At 36.2% G+C, this 15,858-nt stretch overlaps 1 protein-coding gene across 2 annotated transcripts in view; it reads left to right on the top strand.

The window, feature by feature from the left end:
• Window positions 1-15,858, top strand: part of PFDN1 (prefoldin subunit 1) — a 74,651-nt gene that overhangs the window by 693 nt on the left and 58,100 nt on the right. For both annotated transcript variants that reach the window (XM_010850346.1, XM_010850347.1), the window contains exon 2: window positions 2,025-2,191. In XM_010850346.1, coding sequence (XP_010848648.1) covers window positions 2,025-2,191 — 167 coding nt within the window. The remainder of the gene's footprint in view (window positions 1-2,024; window positions 2,192-15,858) is intronic.

Genomic DNA, 15,858 nt, shown 5'->3' with positions numbered 1-15,858 from the left:
CCCCCCCGTTTTTAAAGACTTGTCAAAGAAGAAGCAAGTCAAAGTTTTCCAGATAAAATTGGTATCAGAAGGAATTGAGTTTCTCTCTTCAAACAATTGCCTAGAAATGTGTTACACAGAAACGTTTTCACCACTTAAGAGTTGTCAGGATTCTAACACCACTACCGGCTCAAAAGCATATCCTTTTTTTTGGCGAAGGGAGGGAGAATGGGGATTGGAAAGGAGCCTAGACTTCATCTACTTTAAACCAATACTTTTCTAGAAAAGGAAACAGTTTAACAGAAGATTCAGCCCAAGCTTGGTTCTAGAATACTGCATTCTCTGCCTCACTTCACACCTTTTGACCACTACTTGAGGTTAGAAGAGCAAATTTTGTTTAAGACTGTCTTGTGATCAACCTTTGCATGAGAAATAAGACAGTTGAAGTAGCTCTTCCACTTAATAGATGAAGCAGTGTATTATTGCTCTGAGGATTTGTGTGTGTGTGTATTGCGTTTTGTTTGGAACTTGTACCTTTACTCCTTACGGTGCTCTCTAGTGCTGTATTATCTCAGCTTTAACAATATACTAGCTTCCTTAGCAAACTGTGTCTTAAAGTGTTTTAAAAGTTTACCTTTTTTTTCTGTTAGAAGTTCAAATTTAAGTTAGGGTTTAGTGAGAGCTAACAATAGAATACAGCTGTGAATGGACTTACCCCTCAATATTATTTGAATCTGTTGCTGGGAAACCTATGGACAGTGAATGCAAACTAAGAAAATAATTACAGACTTAAATTGGGTAGTTTTGGCAACCAATAAAATTACAGAAGAAACTTGTTTAAAGGTCTTTTAATATGTTTATAATTTTGGGGGGAGGAGAGGGATGGAGACTAAACTTTGGGTACCTCCTCTCCCCTTTAGATAAATCTTTTGAAACCTTACTAGTAGGTGAGAACAAAGTCAGAATAAAAGTTTAGTAGCGTTTTGCCATGTATTGCAGCCACAGGTGTTATTATTAAGTCAGAATTTGACAGCATGTGAAAATCATTCTAGGCACTTCAGAAGTATCGAAAACCTTTTGAGTTAAGAGTACTCAGAAGTCAAATTTGGCTTATTGTGTACATATGAAGATTATGATGCAGTTCTTTTATCAATGCTTTGAATTTTTTGTGTCTTTCTCTTAAAATATTCATTTTCTGAATATTACTGTGGATAGTAGAGTAGAAAGATTCAGTAACTAGCGGTCAGAAGAAGTTAAGTACTTGGTTTCTGAGCTAGTAGTTGTTCAGCCCTGTGAAGGTCATTTATATCTCTTCAAAATGTTTAGTTAATTTGTAAACTGTGCTGATGAATCTGCCATCCTTAACTCAGGATTATTGAAAAGAGAAAATGAGACATTTATTACATGTCAGTATTCTCATATTAATTTTCACATGTTAATATTTTGAACAAGTGTGGGAAAGTGCTTTAAATAATCTTGAGTAGTACAGATGTGGTGAGTTGTTACATTTATGGTTCTTGATTTGGGTCTCTGGGTTTCTGATTTTTGCCTTTAGAGCTTTTATTACTCCTTGGGTACCTACTACTTGATATGGTTATTATTTACCATGCCTTTGTTCAGCTTCTTCAGATAGGTTGCATCTTCTGAGGACTGGGTAAGTTCAGTACAGTTGACTCTTGAACAGCATTGGTTTAAACTGCAGGGATCCAGTTGTACACAGATTTTTAAAATAGTAAATACTAGAGTAATACATGATATGTAGTTGGGTGAATCAACAAATGTAGAACCAGGGATACAGAGGAACTGCAATATGGAGAGTCAACTATAAATTATACTTGGATTTTCAACTGCACGGAGGGTCAGTGCTTCTAATCACTGAATTGTTCAGGGCTCAAGTTTTTAGCAGACTGGCTTTGAGATGTTTGCTGAATTTCACAGCTAAATTTCACAGCTTTTTCTGTTTAGCAGGCTTCATTTTAATAGATTTGATTTAAACATTTACTGTAAAATATTGCACCTACTAAATCAAGGACATTTCTTTTTAGGCTTTCACAGAGCTTCAAGCCAAAGTTATTGACACTCAACAGAAGGTGAAGCTTGCAGATGTACAGATTGAACAGCTGAACAGAACGAAAAAGCATGCACATCTTACAGATACAGAGATTATGACTTTGGTAGATGAGACTAACATGTATGAAGGTGTAGGACGAATGTAAGTAAAGTATATCCTTAAGGGGGTTATCCTGAAAGAAGTTTATCTGAATTAAGTCATAGAATTTGTTCACTTTACAACTTGGATTAAAGTATCATAGTAGCTTTAAAGAACACTAGGTCAATATCTTTTTTCTTTTAAATGAGAAACTGAATTCCAGGTAGATGTGTTTAATCTTAAACTTTGAAGTATATTTTAAAAATATTTATTCCATGTTCTTCTCTCCATACTTAGGTACTTATGTGTGTAACTTCAATGGTAAAAATATGATTTGTTGTGAAAAGATGTTTATAGTAGTTTTGTGTGTGAAGATTTTTTTTTAAGTAGTTGTAGTTTTAACCTCTTCTTCCCAACCTGATTATTAATAGTCACACAAGTCATGAATCTTAGATGTCTGATCAGGTTGTAAAACAAAAATAAATATTCAGTTGTCTATTTAAATATACTCATTCTGTCAAACATGAGAAATCTAGTAAGTCAGCTTACCGTGTTCGTTCTAATTCTTATTATATGATTAACCACCTGCACTTCACTTTTTTTTTCTTTTAAAAACTATATTGCCATTCTGAGGGAGAATACATCTGCTTCATGTTCTCTAAGCGGTAAATGGGAATGGAAAAGCCCTTAACTGCAGGTCACATTCCATTACACTGAGCTAAAAGGAGACTGATTTTTTTTTTTTTAAGTGGAGGAGGTACAAGAGAAGGGTTTTTCTGGAATTTGGTCTTTGAATATTACTTAGTAAGTGGACCATTACTTAAGTTTGGAGCTCCTTTAGTTGGAAAGGAATTTGACCTCAGTCTAGGATGATTTGTTTTGTGATTGATTTGAAGGAAGCACGGCATGTGTAACATTTACTGATGGCTTTAGAATGACATCATGAGAAATAGACTCTGCTCATGACTGGCTAATCCATATTGGTTTGAAACAGAGGTAAATTATGATAAACTGTTCATCTGATTTGCTCTCTGAGAATAAACAGCATGGATAAGTAAACAAAATCTTATTGTTGGAGTCCATTTTTTCATTTTAGCTTGTTTTAAAAGGAAGAAAATTCCAATTTGAGAGTTTGTTACTGGGACACAAAAGAATTGGGATGAAAACAAAGTAGAACCCTTGAATATGTGTCTGTGTAGCATGAAGTGCATTGTTGGCATTCACTGCAGGATAATTTTATCTTTGTTATGAATATCCTTAGGTCTTAAAACGGTAATGGTAGCTTTTATAGCATGCTTGTTAACATGTTGTGCTTCGGTTTCACATCATTACATTAGCCTTTGCTTGCTGCTGTTAAAGAATTTCTCTCTCCTGAAAAGAAAAACTCTTTGGTCTTTTGATCTATAGTGAATTTTTTTTTTTTTAATAATTTTTTTTTTTTTTTTGGCTTTGCTGGGTCTTTGTTTCTACACGCTGGCGCGCTCTAGTTTTGGGGAGCAGGGGCTACTCTGGTTGCAGCGCTCTGGCTTCTTGTGGTGGTGGCTTCTCTTGTTGCAGAGCACGGGCTCTAGGGTGCACAGTCTTCCGTAGTTGTGGTTCCCGGGCTCTAGGGTACAGGCCCAATAGTTGTGGCTCACAGGCTTAGCTGCTCCATGGCGTATGGGATCTTCTGGGACCAGGGATTGAACCTGTGTCTTCTGCACTGGCGGGCGGATTCTACCAGTGAGCCACCAGAGAAGCCCAATCTATAGTGAAGTTTTAATTTTTAATAGAATAATTTCATTTACTAAACATTCTGCAGAGATGGTAGGCAAGTTGCCTTTTTTTGCTTAGTGCCCAAAGTGCTACTTATTGGTTGTATTCCACTCAAAGAATTTTAGAGTTTAAAGGCTGGGATATGAATTAGTTAATGGTAGAACAGTAGTATTTCCAAAAGATTTATTTCATGTGAATTATGTTTCTTAAAAGAAGTAAGTAGCTTTAAGTGTTTAGATAATGTGGAATATCTACACGGTTTTAAACTTTGGTTTTAAATTTGTCTTTTGTACTTTGTGCATCTCACTGGAGTTTGTAGGGGCATGTAAGGTAAGTTGTATTTGTTGTTTGGCTAGAGTGTTAGTGCCCTCAGGAGGAAAAGACTTGCTGAGTATTAGTCTGGTCATGAGGATGTTCTCTTTCTTGATGCTAAGCCTGAAATAGCTATTTCTGAATTTATAGTCTTGAGTAATCTTGAGTATCATTGTGAAAGAAAAGACAAATTAAGGTAAAGACTAGAGTTAAAGAAGTGAATCACAATGATACTCTTCTTTAACTCTAGTCTTTACCTTAATTTGTCTTTTCTTTTCCTTTTTGAAAATTGTTAGGGAATTCTAATTAGAATGCTAATTTTTCTCAAACTGTTGTTTTAAAACCAAGAATTATAAAATCTAAAACATTACATTTTGGTTTTAGAACCTGCAGTTTTACCATTGCTGAAATTCAGGCCTCTTGCCTGGACTAAGAAGCAATAGCTTCTGAACTGTTCTTTCTGCCCTTATTGTGTTGGTTTAAATGCTTTCTTCACACATCTGCCAGATATGATTATGTCATTATTTTTCATAAAATCTTTTGTTCATCCTTGGTTGCCCACAGGATAAAATCTAAACTTGTTAGCCTAGCATTCATAGTCATTCATAATCTGTCCTTAATTTACCCTTCTAGCCTCAAATCCTACCACTTTCTATTCCCAGGCTGAGGATAGCACATAAATTCATCTCATGGACTTACTTCTTTTCATTGGTTTTGAGTTACCTGTTGAGTTTGAGTCTCATGTGGGCTTAAACATGCTTTAATTGATCAGTGAGGTCTGTCATGGGCTGAAGGAAGAAGGGGAGTGGCTCATGTACCCAGAATTGTTACCCTACCCTCGTCACATGGGCTTCCTCGCACATGCCATGTTTTTGTGTTTTCTTGGTTTTGCTCCTTCTGTCCTTCTTGGCCTGCAGTATCCCACTTTTCCTCCTGAAATTCACATCCTTTAAGACAGAGCTTATCTTCTCTGAAGAGTTTTCCATCTTCCCTGGCAGATTTACTAACACGTTCCTGTAGCTAGTAGAGCATGTGGGTGGTGGCATGAGGGTAGCGGGCAGAACCTGATTGAGTTTGAAATGGTCTGGTCTCCCCAACTAGATTGTCAAAGACCATATACATATTTATCTTTGTTTCCTCAGTCCTCAGTATAATGTCTGGCACAAAATGTGTGTTAAATGTGTGTTGGTTTGAATTGAATATAATTCTGTTGGCTAAAATAACTGCATTTTCTTTTGGTCCTTTAGAAAGGAAATGTTTAGTAAGTGTCAGAGACTTAAGAATTGAAGTTTATTATGCTTTTTAAATATATGATTCAATAAAGTAGAAAATTTTAAAGTTAACATATTTTGAGTAAGGTCAAAGGAATTGTTTCTGACCAAAATTATGTCCTCTAATCTGACAGAATTAATTCCTTATTAAATCTTTTGAGAAGATTGACTAATTCTAAATGCCAACCGGTTGCAGAGATAGTCAGCATTGACAATATAGAAAAACCCCAAGCCTTTAGGATTACGCTGAGGGCAGTATAATCCTTGGAGAGTAAAGGCTGTTCTGTGCAGAGTAATACTGGTATAATTGTATATTTTACCTTGCTTATGCTTACATAGGATGGAAGTCATATTTTTCATTTTAGAGTGTGCATTTAGTTTACAAAGTCATTTCAAGCCCAGATGCCTTTCCCAGTCATGAGTATGGAGAAAACTGGTAGTGTTAAATATCTTTTATTTATGGCTATTTTCAGGTTAAAACAAAGAAAATCAAGCTACAGGGTAAGAGATAATGAATTGCTGTATACTGTAAACTCTGCATATTCGTTGCTCAAAAGTTATCGTCCATCTAGTCTCTTGGCATGTTGCCAGCACATTTTAGTTCTCTTACTTCATATTCTTTGGAGGGGCTGTTATGTAGCCTGATACTACTACCACCAATTTCTAGTTTTGCTACTTAAGCTGTTTGTGAGCTGACCTCACCATACTGCTTTGAGAACTATGATGAAAGTTACAACTGTGGAATGATGTGTCTGAATAGTTGGACGTGTTTGTCTTTTCATCTTTCTAGCATGCAAGGAAGGAATAGACACAGATCTCAAATAAATATTACATGAATGTTTCTTGTAGTTTTTTTTTGTGTGTGTGAATAAAAGCCAGCTTGTAATTATTTATGGTAGTTTTCTTCCATTTTCCTTTGCATAGTAGAAATAAGAATATTTTTCAGAGTTAGTATTACATCTGAAAGTGCATATAAATGACATTTAGTCATACTAATGTTTGAAAGGACCATCATTAGAATAAAGGTCAAATTTATTTTTATTAACAATAGGTATGATCCAGACTCTGATTTGATATTAGGTCCATTATTCTAATATCTTTGTGCTTGAGCATTACATTAATAACACTTCTTCTTTCCAAAAGAGATAAATTAAGCTTTATATTTCTTTAATGAGAGGAACTTGAGTAGATTAGCCTTTGAGAAGAATGATTAGTGCCTTTGTAAAACTTGAACCTAACTAAAAATAACTTTGTACCATATTTAAACTAATTTAGAGGTATGCCACCATTCTGTGGATATTTTTTACATTTAAGGAACTAAGAATGAACAATGGTATAAATCTACCAACTAGATAAGTGTCTAGCAATGCAGAAATTGCTGTTTGGGAGCGGTGTTGCTATTTCTACTTGTTGAAGTAATTTGATGGTTGATCTCTGGTGGTTGAAAAATCCACAAGTATAAAACTTAAGATAAATGTGGCACAGGTAGAAAATGAAAACAGTAGGTATATTTCTGATGGGTAACAAAATTTAAAAAAAAATCCAAATAATTGAACAGATTTTCAACTAATTATGATGTAGAAATCTGAACTGTGACAGTTTGGTTGAACTGCCCTTTGTTTAGAATGTTATGTTTTTGTTTTGATTTTAATTTTTAGCTTGAATGTTGACTTGTAATTTGGATTGTAACGTTTAGAAAAGTCAAGATGAAACATTTGCAGTTGCTCTTGGTTTAGATATATTAAATATTAGTCAAAAGGGATATAACCAGGCTGTCTTAAGTTTTGCAGCCGTTTTACTTTATGTAGAGTTGATATTCCAGTCAATTTGAGGTAATTTTAAAGCTGAAGATAAGTTGCATTATATTTTATTCCTAATACATTAGGAGAGAAACCACAAATCTTGGTGTAATAGACATTGTTAAGTATTATTGATATTATAGTAATAATAGTCTCACTAGAACCAAGTTTAGATATTTTATGCTTACTGTTGGAGAGAAAAAATGCAGTCTACTTTTGGTGTGAGGGTCACATTGCAAATTCAAATTTATAAGCTCCTTTATATACTGTCTTTAAAGGTGTTAGTCTGTATTTTAGAGCAGAGAAAATGAAGCAAAGATAAAATAATTTTCAGAGGTAAGAAGAAATTGAATCATTTTTTAGGTTTTATTTTAAAAGGAAGAGGAGTTTTAATGTTGAGCTGCTTTTCCTAATAGAATATGAACCACCCTTCTTGTGTTTTTAAACAGAGCTGTATAAAGTCATGGCTTTCATTTCTCAGAGTTCTAATGGGGAAAAACAACTCTTTCTGTTGTGCAGGGGAAAATGACTTCAGTTTTGTTGATGTTGAGTATGTATATAACCCCAGCTGGGCATAGTCTCCTCTTCCACAGATGTGATACTCTAGGGAGAGGAGATTTCTGAGTCATAGTCTTAATTTTCTTAAGCTGTCAGTGATTTAAAAACTTGGTGTTCATTATAAGTCTTCTGACTGGTGTGTAGAATGACATCACTGTTTTTATGCCAGGAGAAGTTAACAAACATTTGCGTAGGAATGACATAGCTATGTTTCTTCTGCAGAAAGAGTAGTTTTAATAATTCTCTCCCTTCTTCCCCTCCCATGTCCTCTAAGATCCAAACAATCTCATTGAAACACTGGAAATTAATTTCCAAAATGTTGTGTTAATTAGGAGTTTATTGTAAAAAAAAAAAAAAAAAGAGAGAGTTTGTACACTTACCTTGGGATGTACAAACATACTGAAATAAAAATTTTATTTAATGTGTCTTTGTTGTAGGGTTGGTTCATTTATGCTAGAACTTGTTGAGAAAAGGTAAATGTAATTGATTGATTTTGTTAACCGTTACTTGGAGGAGTTTGCTTCTGCCATCTCCTGACACCAAAAAGCCTGCCTTTTTTTTCCCCATCTGTTTTTGTTGCATGAAAGTAATTAATCAGCAACATGAGAGGATTGTGGTACAGTGTATTCCAGTTGGTGATTAAGCACGAAATTAATGTAGTTAACTGAGGGAAGGGTGAAAAAAATTACCTTGTTGTTCCTATGTAAATAAAAATAAAGCTAGCAGTAATCTTGAACTTTGTTACTTTGTCCTTGGGGATTTGGGTGCTGTAACTGACTTAAATCAGGTTGAATTTCTCTGAAGTAAAAAACAATCAATTTTAAGCTGTACCAAGGATTTTCTGATTTTAGCTGTCACTTATCTCATAGTGGCAAATTTAGGAACAACTTGTTATCTAATCTGTTTGAGAGAAGACTGATATGGTCAGGTCAAGGAACATAATCTGCTTAATGAAACATCCAAAAAAGAACTAGAAAAAAAAAACTGGCTTAAAAGGTAAGAGCCAGTCCATATATATGAATATATAAGTAATGACTTATTGGTGTTTTTTTAATTTATTAGTTTTGTCAGGAATTGCTGTGAATTGCAAATGTCTTTTGCCCAGATAGAATAATTAGGATTGCATTGTGTTGCATGCACCATTAGTGCCTGTGGTTTTGTGAAGAATGCATGCCCACTTTATTTTTAGAATTTAGGTTTGAATGGACATTCTGGGAGAACGTTATCTCGTTGTTCTGACCAGAAACGCTCATTACCAACTCTTGTTCTAAGATCAGTTACCTTGAAATGAACCAGATTACTTGGAAAACACTACCCTTTGGCTTTGAAGGGCTACCCTTTGAGGACTTGAAATATTCTTGCATCAAAATTTCACAGCAGCAGGAGCACAGTATTGAAAATGTATCTTTAAATAGGTAAGAGCATAACTGGCCTAAGCAAAGCCTTTTACATTGTTTGGCTTAGGGTAAAAAGATTTGGACCATAGTATGCATCCTATATGTGTGTAACTCTTTTGTGCTTGTACCAAATTGTGTTTATGTTTCTCTGTGACTTTCTGCTTTTGCACCAATAGTCTTCTGTTTGTGTTCTTCAGTACTCATTTTTTATTATCTGGTGATTCTAGTTTATCCAGTGTTATATTTTAACCTACGAGTGAAATAAAGATCACATCTTGGAAAAATTTATAGCATAGCTCGATGCTTATGTGTGAAAATGTTTAGGTTTTGATGAGGCCAGAGTAAAAGTGGTAAACATCAGAGGTGATTATTTACCAGAATGCTTAGAATACCAAGTAGTGACCAAAAATAAGTGTCATGTTTAAAATAGATTAGCATACTACTGTTTCTAATTTTGGAGTAATACTTTGATTTAAAAATACACAGTGGTTTTTAACTAGTACAGATTGAACCTGTCAGTATATGAGTTACTCATCTAGAACAAGGAATGTTTACATGAAATTGGGTTCCTGATGGAACCATGATTTTTAAAAATAATTCCAGTGAATTCCCAATCCTCATCTTATTTAACTTATCAGTAGCATTTAGTCCAGTTTATATTTCTTTCCTTTATGTGCTTTTTTCCCATGGCTTCTAGGATACTGCCTGTTAGTTTTCCTTCAATTTCACTGGCCATTCCTTCTCAGTCTCCTTCACTGTTTCCTTTTCTTTCCCATTTCCAAATATTATTTGGGCTCATCTCAGCCTTTGGATTTTTTTTCTCTTTTCTTATATATAGTCAGTTTCTTAGTGATCTCATCCAGGCTTATCTCTTTAAATGCTTTTTTGTATTCTGACAACTCCCAGAATTTTATCTTCCCTTCCCTGAACTCCAGACTTGGATATATCTACCTCCTTCCTTTACATTTCTTTTTGATGGGCTAATAGGCATCTCAAAACTAACTTGACTAAAATAAAAATGTTATTATTATTTAAAATTTTGTGTATTTTTGGCTGCGCTGAGTCTTCATTGCTTTTCACGGGCTTTCTCTAGTTGCGGCGAACGGGGGCCACCCTTTGTTTTGGTGTGCAGGCTTCTGATTGCAGTGGCTTCTCTTGTTGTAGAGCACAGACACTAGAGCACAGGCTCAGTAGTTGTGGCACATAGGCTCAGTTGCTCCATGGCATGTGGAATCTTCCTGCTCCAGGGATTGAACCCTTGTCACCCGCCTTCACAGGTGGATTTCTTTCCAGTGTGCCACCAGGGAAGTCCAAAATGTTGTGGCAGTCTGAATAGGGTTGACGAGTTGGAAAAGAATTTCCAGACACAGAGTATTTCAGAAAGGAGTGAATTTATTGAAAACAAAGAGCAGAGATAGTGAGGAGCATTGCAAATGCCAACTTTGTGACACACCAGGGAGAGCCCGCTGTGAGAACAACAGGCCGGCTCAGGGAGAGCTGTCGCTTTTCACGGTTTAAGTACCCAATTTTTATAGCCTCAGGACAAAGAAGAATCCTACTGGAAGGATGGCATTAGGTAATTGGTTAGGGTGCTATAGGGTGAGTACTGGAGTGGCATTTTTGCCTAATTTGGAGTCAGGAAGCTGGCTGGTAATGATCAGCGGGGCTTTTGGCAGGCAGTGGTTACAAAGGGGCTCATTCAACTTCAGCGGTGACCTTGGTTTTGGGCTCTGCATCTATGGCCTTGGTACGAGGCCTTGCTACTGTGATCTTGGGATGGGACTCCACACAAAATTCTTATTATTTACAAATTAACCAGTTCCTTCTTCAGTCTTTCTCATTTCAGCAAATGCATTTTCTTTCCTTTTAGTTCTTCTAAATCTTGGCTCATCCTTGACTCCTCTCTTTTAGTCTTAAGTTCAGTCCGTTAGCAAAGACTGTCTAAATTTTGTCTAGAATCTGCACATTACTTGTTACCAAGTTGGTCTAAACTGTCACTAGATTGCAGTTTTCTCTTAAATGGGTTTCCTGCTTCCATCCTTACCACATTATAGCTTTTCTCAACTGTGTAGCCAGAGTGATTCTTTTTTTTTTTAATTAATTTTTAGGCTGTGCTGGGTCTTTGTTGCTGCTTTCAGGCTTTCTCTAGTTGAGGCAAGCAGGGGCTACTCTCTAGTTGCAGTCTGTGGGCTTCCCATTGTGGTGGCTTCTCTAGTTGCAGAGCACGGGCTCCAGGGCACAGGGCTTCAGTAATTGTAGCACACAGGCTCAGTAGTTGTGATGCACTGGGCTTAATTGCCCTCTGGCATGTGAAGTCTTCCCCAACCAGGGATCGAACCCATGTCCCTTGCATTGGCAGGGGGAGTCTTAAGCACTGCACCATCAAGAAAGTCCGAGAGTGATTCTTTTAAAATATAGATCTTTCTTCCAGATGTCTGTATGGCTTATAACTTCCCTTCCTTCAGTCTGTACTAAGTAGGCATTGAGACCTTTTGTGACTACCCTAGTTAGTTATTTATCAATATATTAAATTTTTAAAAATTGATACATAGTTAATTACAATGTTGTGTTACTTTCTGCAGTATAGCGAAGTGAATCAGTTATACATACATGTATATCCACTCTTATGACCGCCCAGTTTAAAATTGGTAATGCATACTTCACCTCCCACCTACTTGCCTTGTGTACTCTTTTTTTTTCCTTGGCTTTATTTTTCTCCTGCCACTTTAAACCATCTGACATACCATAGTACTAACTGTCTATCTTTCTTAAATCAACTTTATTGAGCTATAACTTACATATAGTAAAATGCATTCATTTTAAGAGTAGAGTTGGGTGAATTTTGACAAAGTGGTGATTACATTCCAATCATGATATAGAACATTTTCATCTCTCTAAAATGTTCTTCCTTGCTTTAGTCAACGCACTCCCCTAAATCCTGCCCTGGGCAACTGATAGTCAGATTTCTATCGCTGTAGATTAGTTTTGCCTGTTTTAGAACTTTATATAGAATATATAAGTAGAATCATTATAGTATATACTCCTTTTGTGGCTTCTTTGATTAAGCTTAATACTTCTGAGATCTGTCCATATTGTGCCTATTAGTCTTCCTCAGGGACTGTATTTTGGGCTTTAGTTCCACTTTTTAAAGTATTCTTGCCTCTGCCCTCCCCGCTGTGTTTGCCAGCTTCATCTTGAGATTGGTTGCAGGAATTCCAAGGATTTCATTCAGATGTGACAACATCCAGAGTTAGAAAGTTATCATGTTTTTTTGTGTCACTTTTTGTGAGCAAAGAAATCTTTCCTTGAAGTCATCAAAAGGACCATCTCTCATACTTCACAACAAGAGCTGAGCTACATGCTTGGCTTAAATCTTGGGGGTTGGAACTGCCATAATTAGGAAAGACCAAGATTTACTGCAGGATTCACCTCCCGGAGTCACTCAACAGTGCAGGCTACCCAGACAAAACTGGGGCTCTGTCAACAAAGAAGAACAGATATTGGATAGCCAACCAGTAGCATCTGCTAAAATCATGAACAGTAATCATTGCAGTGTCCAACAGTTCAGGGCTAGCTACATGAGAATTATGTAAAATATTTAAGAAGAATTAGGGAGTTTAATTAGGGAATATAGGTAGGAAATTCTTGAAGTAATTCAGGAGTATAGTAATAAGGGCATAATTAAGGTGGAAGAAGTGGGATGGAGAGGAAGAGGGTGAAAGAAAGTGATGAGCCTTGGAGATAAATTGGGAATATGGGGACACAGAGAATAGCTGTAGGTTTGGGACTTAGGTGAGTGGGCAAATGGTGACATTATTGATAGAGACTGCATTTGAAATGGGGAAACCTGATTGTAGGCAGTGTTGGCCTGGGTAGATAAAATGAGTTTAATTTGGGACTTGTTGAATTTGAGGAAATGTGGAAAATATAAGTGGAAGTGACCATTAGATGATAGTGCAGGTGGTAGGGATTTGTACTATTTTGAGATTCATTAGCCAAGTTTGTGGTGGTTTAGTCGTTAAAGCCATGACCAACTCTTGTGACCCCATGGACTGTAGCCTACCAGGCTCCTCTGTCCATGGGATTTCTCAGGCAAAAGTATTGATGTGGATTGCCATTTCCTTCTCCAGGGAATCTTCCTGACCCAGGCATTAAACCTGTGTCTACTGCATTGCAGGTGGATTCTTTACTGCTAAGACAGCCAAGTTTAAGCCTTGAAAATAAGAGAGTTCTCAGAGGGACTTTGGGTGCAAATAGCTTAGCCCAGAGCTTGCATAATACTTTTAATATGGGCACTGGAAGAGAAAAGGAAAGAAGGACTTAAAGAATATAGTAGTTGGTAAGGGGAGCATGAATAGTATAGTACTAAGATGCAGCAGTATCACTCAGTGTATATTAATTTTTGATAATATTCTGTAGGTTTTTATCAGGGGATCTCCTGTATGCTTTTAACGTGTTCTCAACCTGCTTTATTTTAATTAATAGACTTTTATTTTTTAGAGCATAACTTTTAGTTTAAAAGAAAACTGAGCAGAAAGTACCAAGAGCTCTCACATTCTTCCTCCCCAGTCTCCTCCTTTTATATCTTGAATTTGTGTAGTATATTTGTTTCAGTTGAAGGAATATTGATACATTATGATTAATAAGATCCAGTGGGCTTCCTGGTGGCTTAGTCAGGAGACGTGTGTAGTATTTTAGTTCCCCAGCCAGGGATTGATCCCATATCCTCTGCATTGAAAATGGTGAGTTAGCCACTGGACTGCCAGGGAAATTCCAGCTCACTTCTTTTTTTTTTTTTAATTTATTTATTTTTGGCTGTGCTGAGTCTTTGTTGCTGTGCAGACTTTTTCTCTAGTTGCAGTGAGCAGAGACTACTCTCCAGTTGCAGTTGCTGGCTTCTCATTGCCGTGGCTTTTCTTGTTGTGGAGCATGGGCTTTAGAGCCTAAGGGCTTCAGTAGTTGCAGCTCTCGGGCTCTAGAGCACAGACTCAGCAGTGTGGTGCCCGGGCTTAGTTGTTCTGTGGTATATGGGATCTTCCCAGATCAGGGATCCAACCCATGTCTGCTGCATTGGCAGGCAGATTCTTTATCACTGAGCCAGCAGGGAAGCCTTCATTTCTTTTTTAATTTCCTTTTTTTCTCACAGTGTTTCCGTCTGTCAGTTCTGTTGTTACATCTTTGAGTGTACTTATTTATTTGTTTATTTAAAACATTTTATTGGAGTAGAGCTGATTTATAAGGTTGTGTTAGTTTGGGTGTACAGTAAAGTCATTCAGTTATATTCATTATTTTTCAGATTCTTTTCTCGTATTGGTTATCACAGAATATTGAGTAGTTCATAATGTATACAGTAGGTTCTTGTTGATTTATCTGTCTTATAAATAATACTGCATGTATGTTAATATCAAGCTCCTAATTATCCCTCCCCACCACATTTCCCTTTTGGTAACTATATTTGTAAAATGTTTGTATATCTGGATATCTGTTTAATCAGATAATCTGTAAGTCTGTTTCTGTTTTGTAATTAAGTTCATTTCTATCATTTTTTAAAAATTACATTCCACATATGAATGATATCATTTGATATTTGTATTTGACTTACTTGCATTAGTATGATAATCTCTAGTTCCATTCATGTTGCTGCAGATGGCATTATTTCATTCCTTTTTATGTCTGAGTAATATTCCTGTGTGTGTGTGTGTGTGTGTGTGTGTGTACACCACATTTCTTTATCCATTCTTCTGTTGATGAACATTTGGGTTGCTTCCATGTCTTATAATTGCAGATAGTACTGCAGGGAACATTGGAGTGCGTGTGTGTTTTCACACCATGGTTTCCTCCATATATATTCTGAGCATATTTTTATGTGCTTCCTGTTTATGCTGTGTGTTTCCTTTGGAGAATTGTCTATTTTAGATCTTGTGTCCAGTTTTTGATTGATTTTTGAATTGAGCTGCTGGAGCTTTCTGTATATTTTGGAGATTAATCCGTCAGTGGTTGCATTATTGGAAATATTTTCTCCCATTCTATGGATTGTCTTTTCATTTTGCTTATGGTTTCCTTTGCTGTGCAAAGCTGTTGAGTTTATTAGGTCCCATTTGTTTGTTTTTGTTTTTATTTTCATCACTCTAGGAGGTGACTCAAAGAAGATATCACTGCGATTTATGTCATAGAGTATTCTGCCTGTGTTTTACTCTTTAGGGTTTTATAGCGTCTGGCCTTACAGTTTTGAATTTATTTTTGTGTATGGTGTTAAAAATAGTTCTGTTTCATTTTTTACATGTAGCTGTCCAGTTTTCCTAGCACCACTTATTGAAGAGACACTCTTTTCTCCATTGTATATTTTTATCTCCTTTGTCATAGATTAATTGACCATAGGTGCTTGGATTTATTTCTGGGCTTTTTGTCTTGTTCACTTGATCTGTATTTCTGTTTTTGTGCCTGTATCATACTGGTTTTTTTTTTTTTTTAGTTTATTTTTAATTGGAGGATAATTGCTTTACAATGTTATGTTGGTTTCTTCCATACATCAACATGAATCAGCCATAGGTATACATATGTCCTCTCCCTCTCCCTCCCATCTCCCACCCCATCCCACCCTCTAGCTTGTCATAGAGCACCCAGTTGAGCTCCCTGTG

This window comes from Bison bison, unplaced genomic scaffold, assembly GCF_000754665.1.
Source record: "Bison bison bison isolate TAMUID 2011002044 unplaced genomic scaffold, Bison_UMD1.0 scf7180017864291, whole genome shotgun sequence".
NCBI lineage: Eukaryota > Metazoa > Chordata > Mammalia > Artiodactyla > Bovidae > Bison > Bison bison.
The sequence above is the reverse complement of the archived record's forward strand: the minus strand, read 5'-3'. Positions and strand labels throughout refer to the sequence as shown.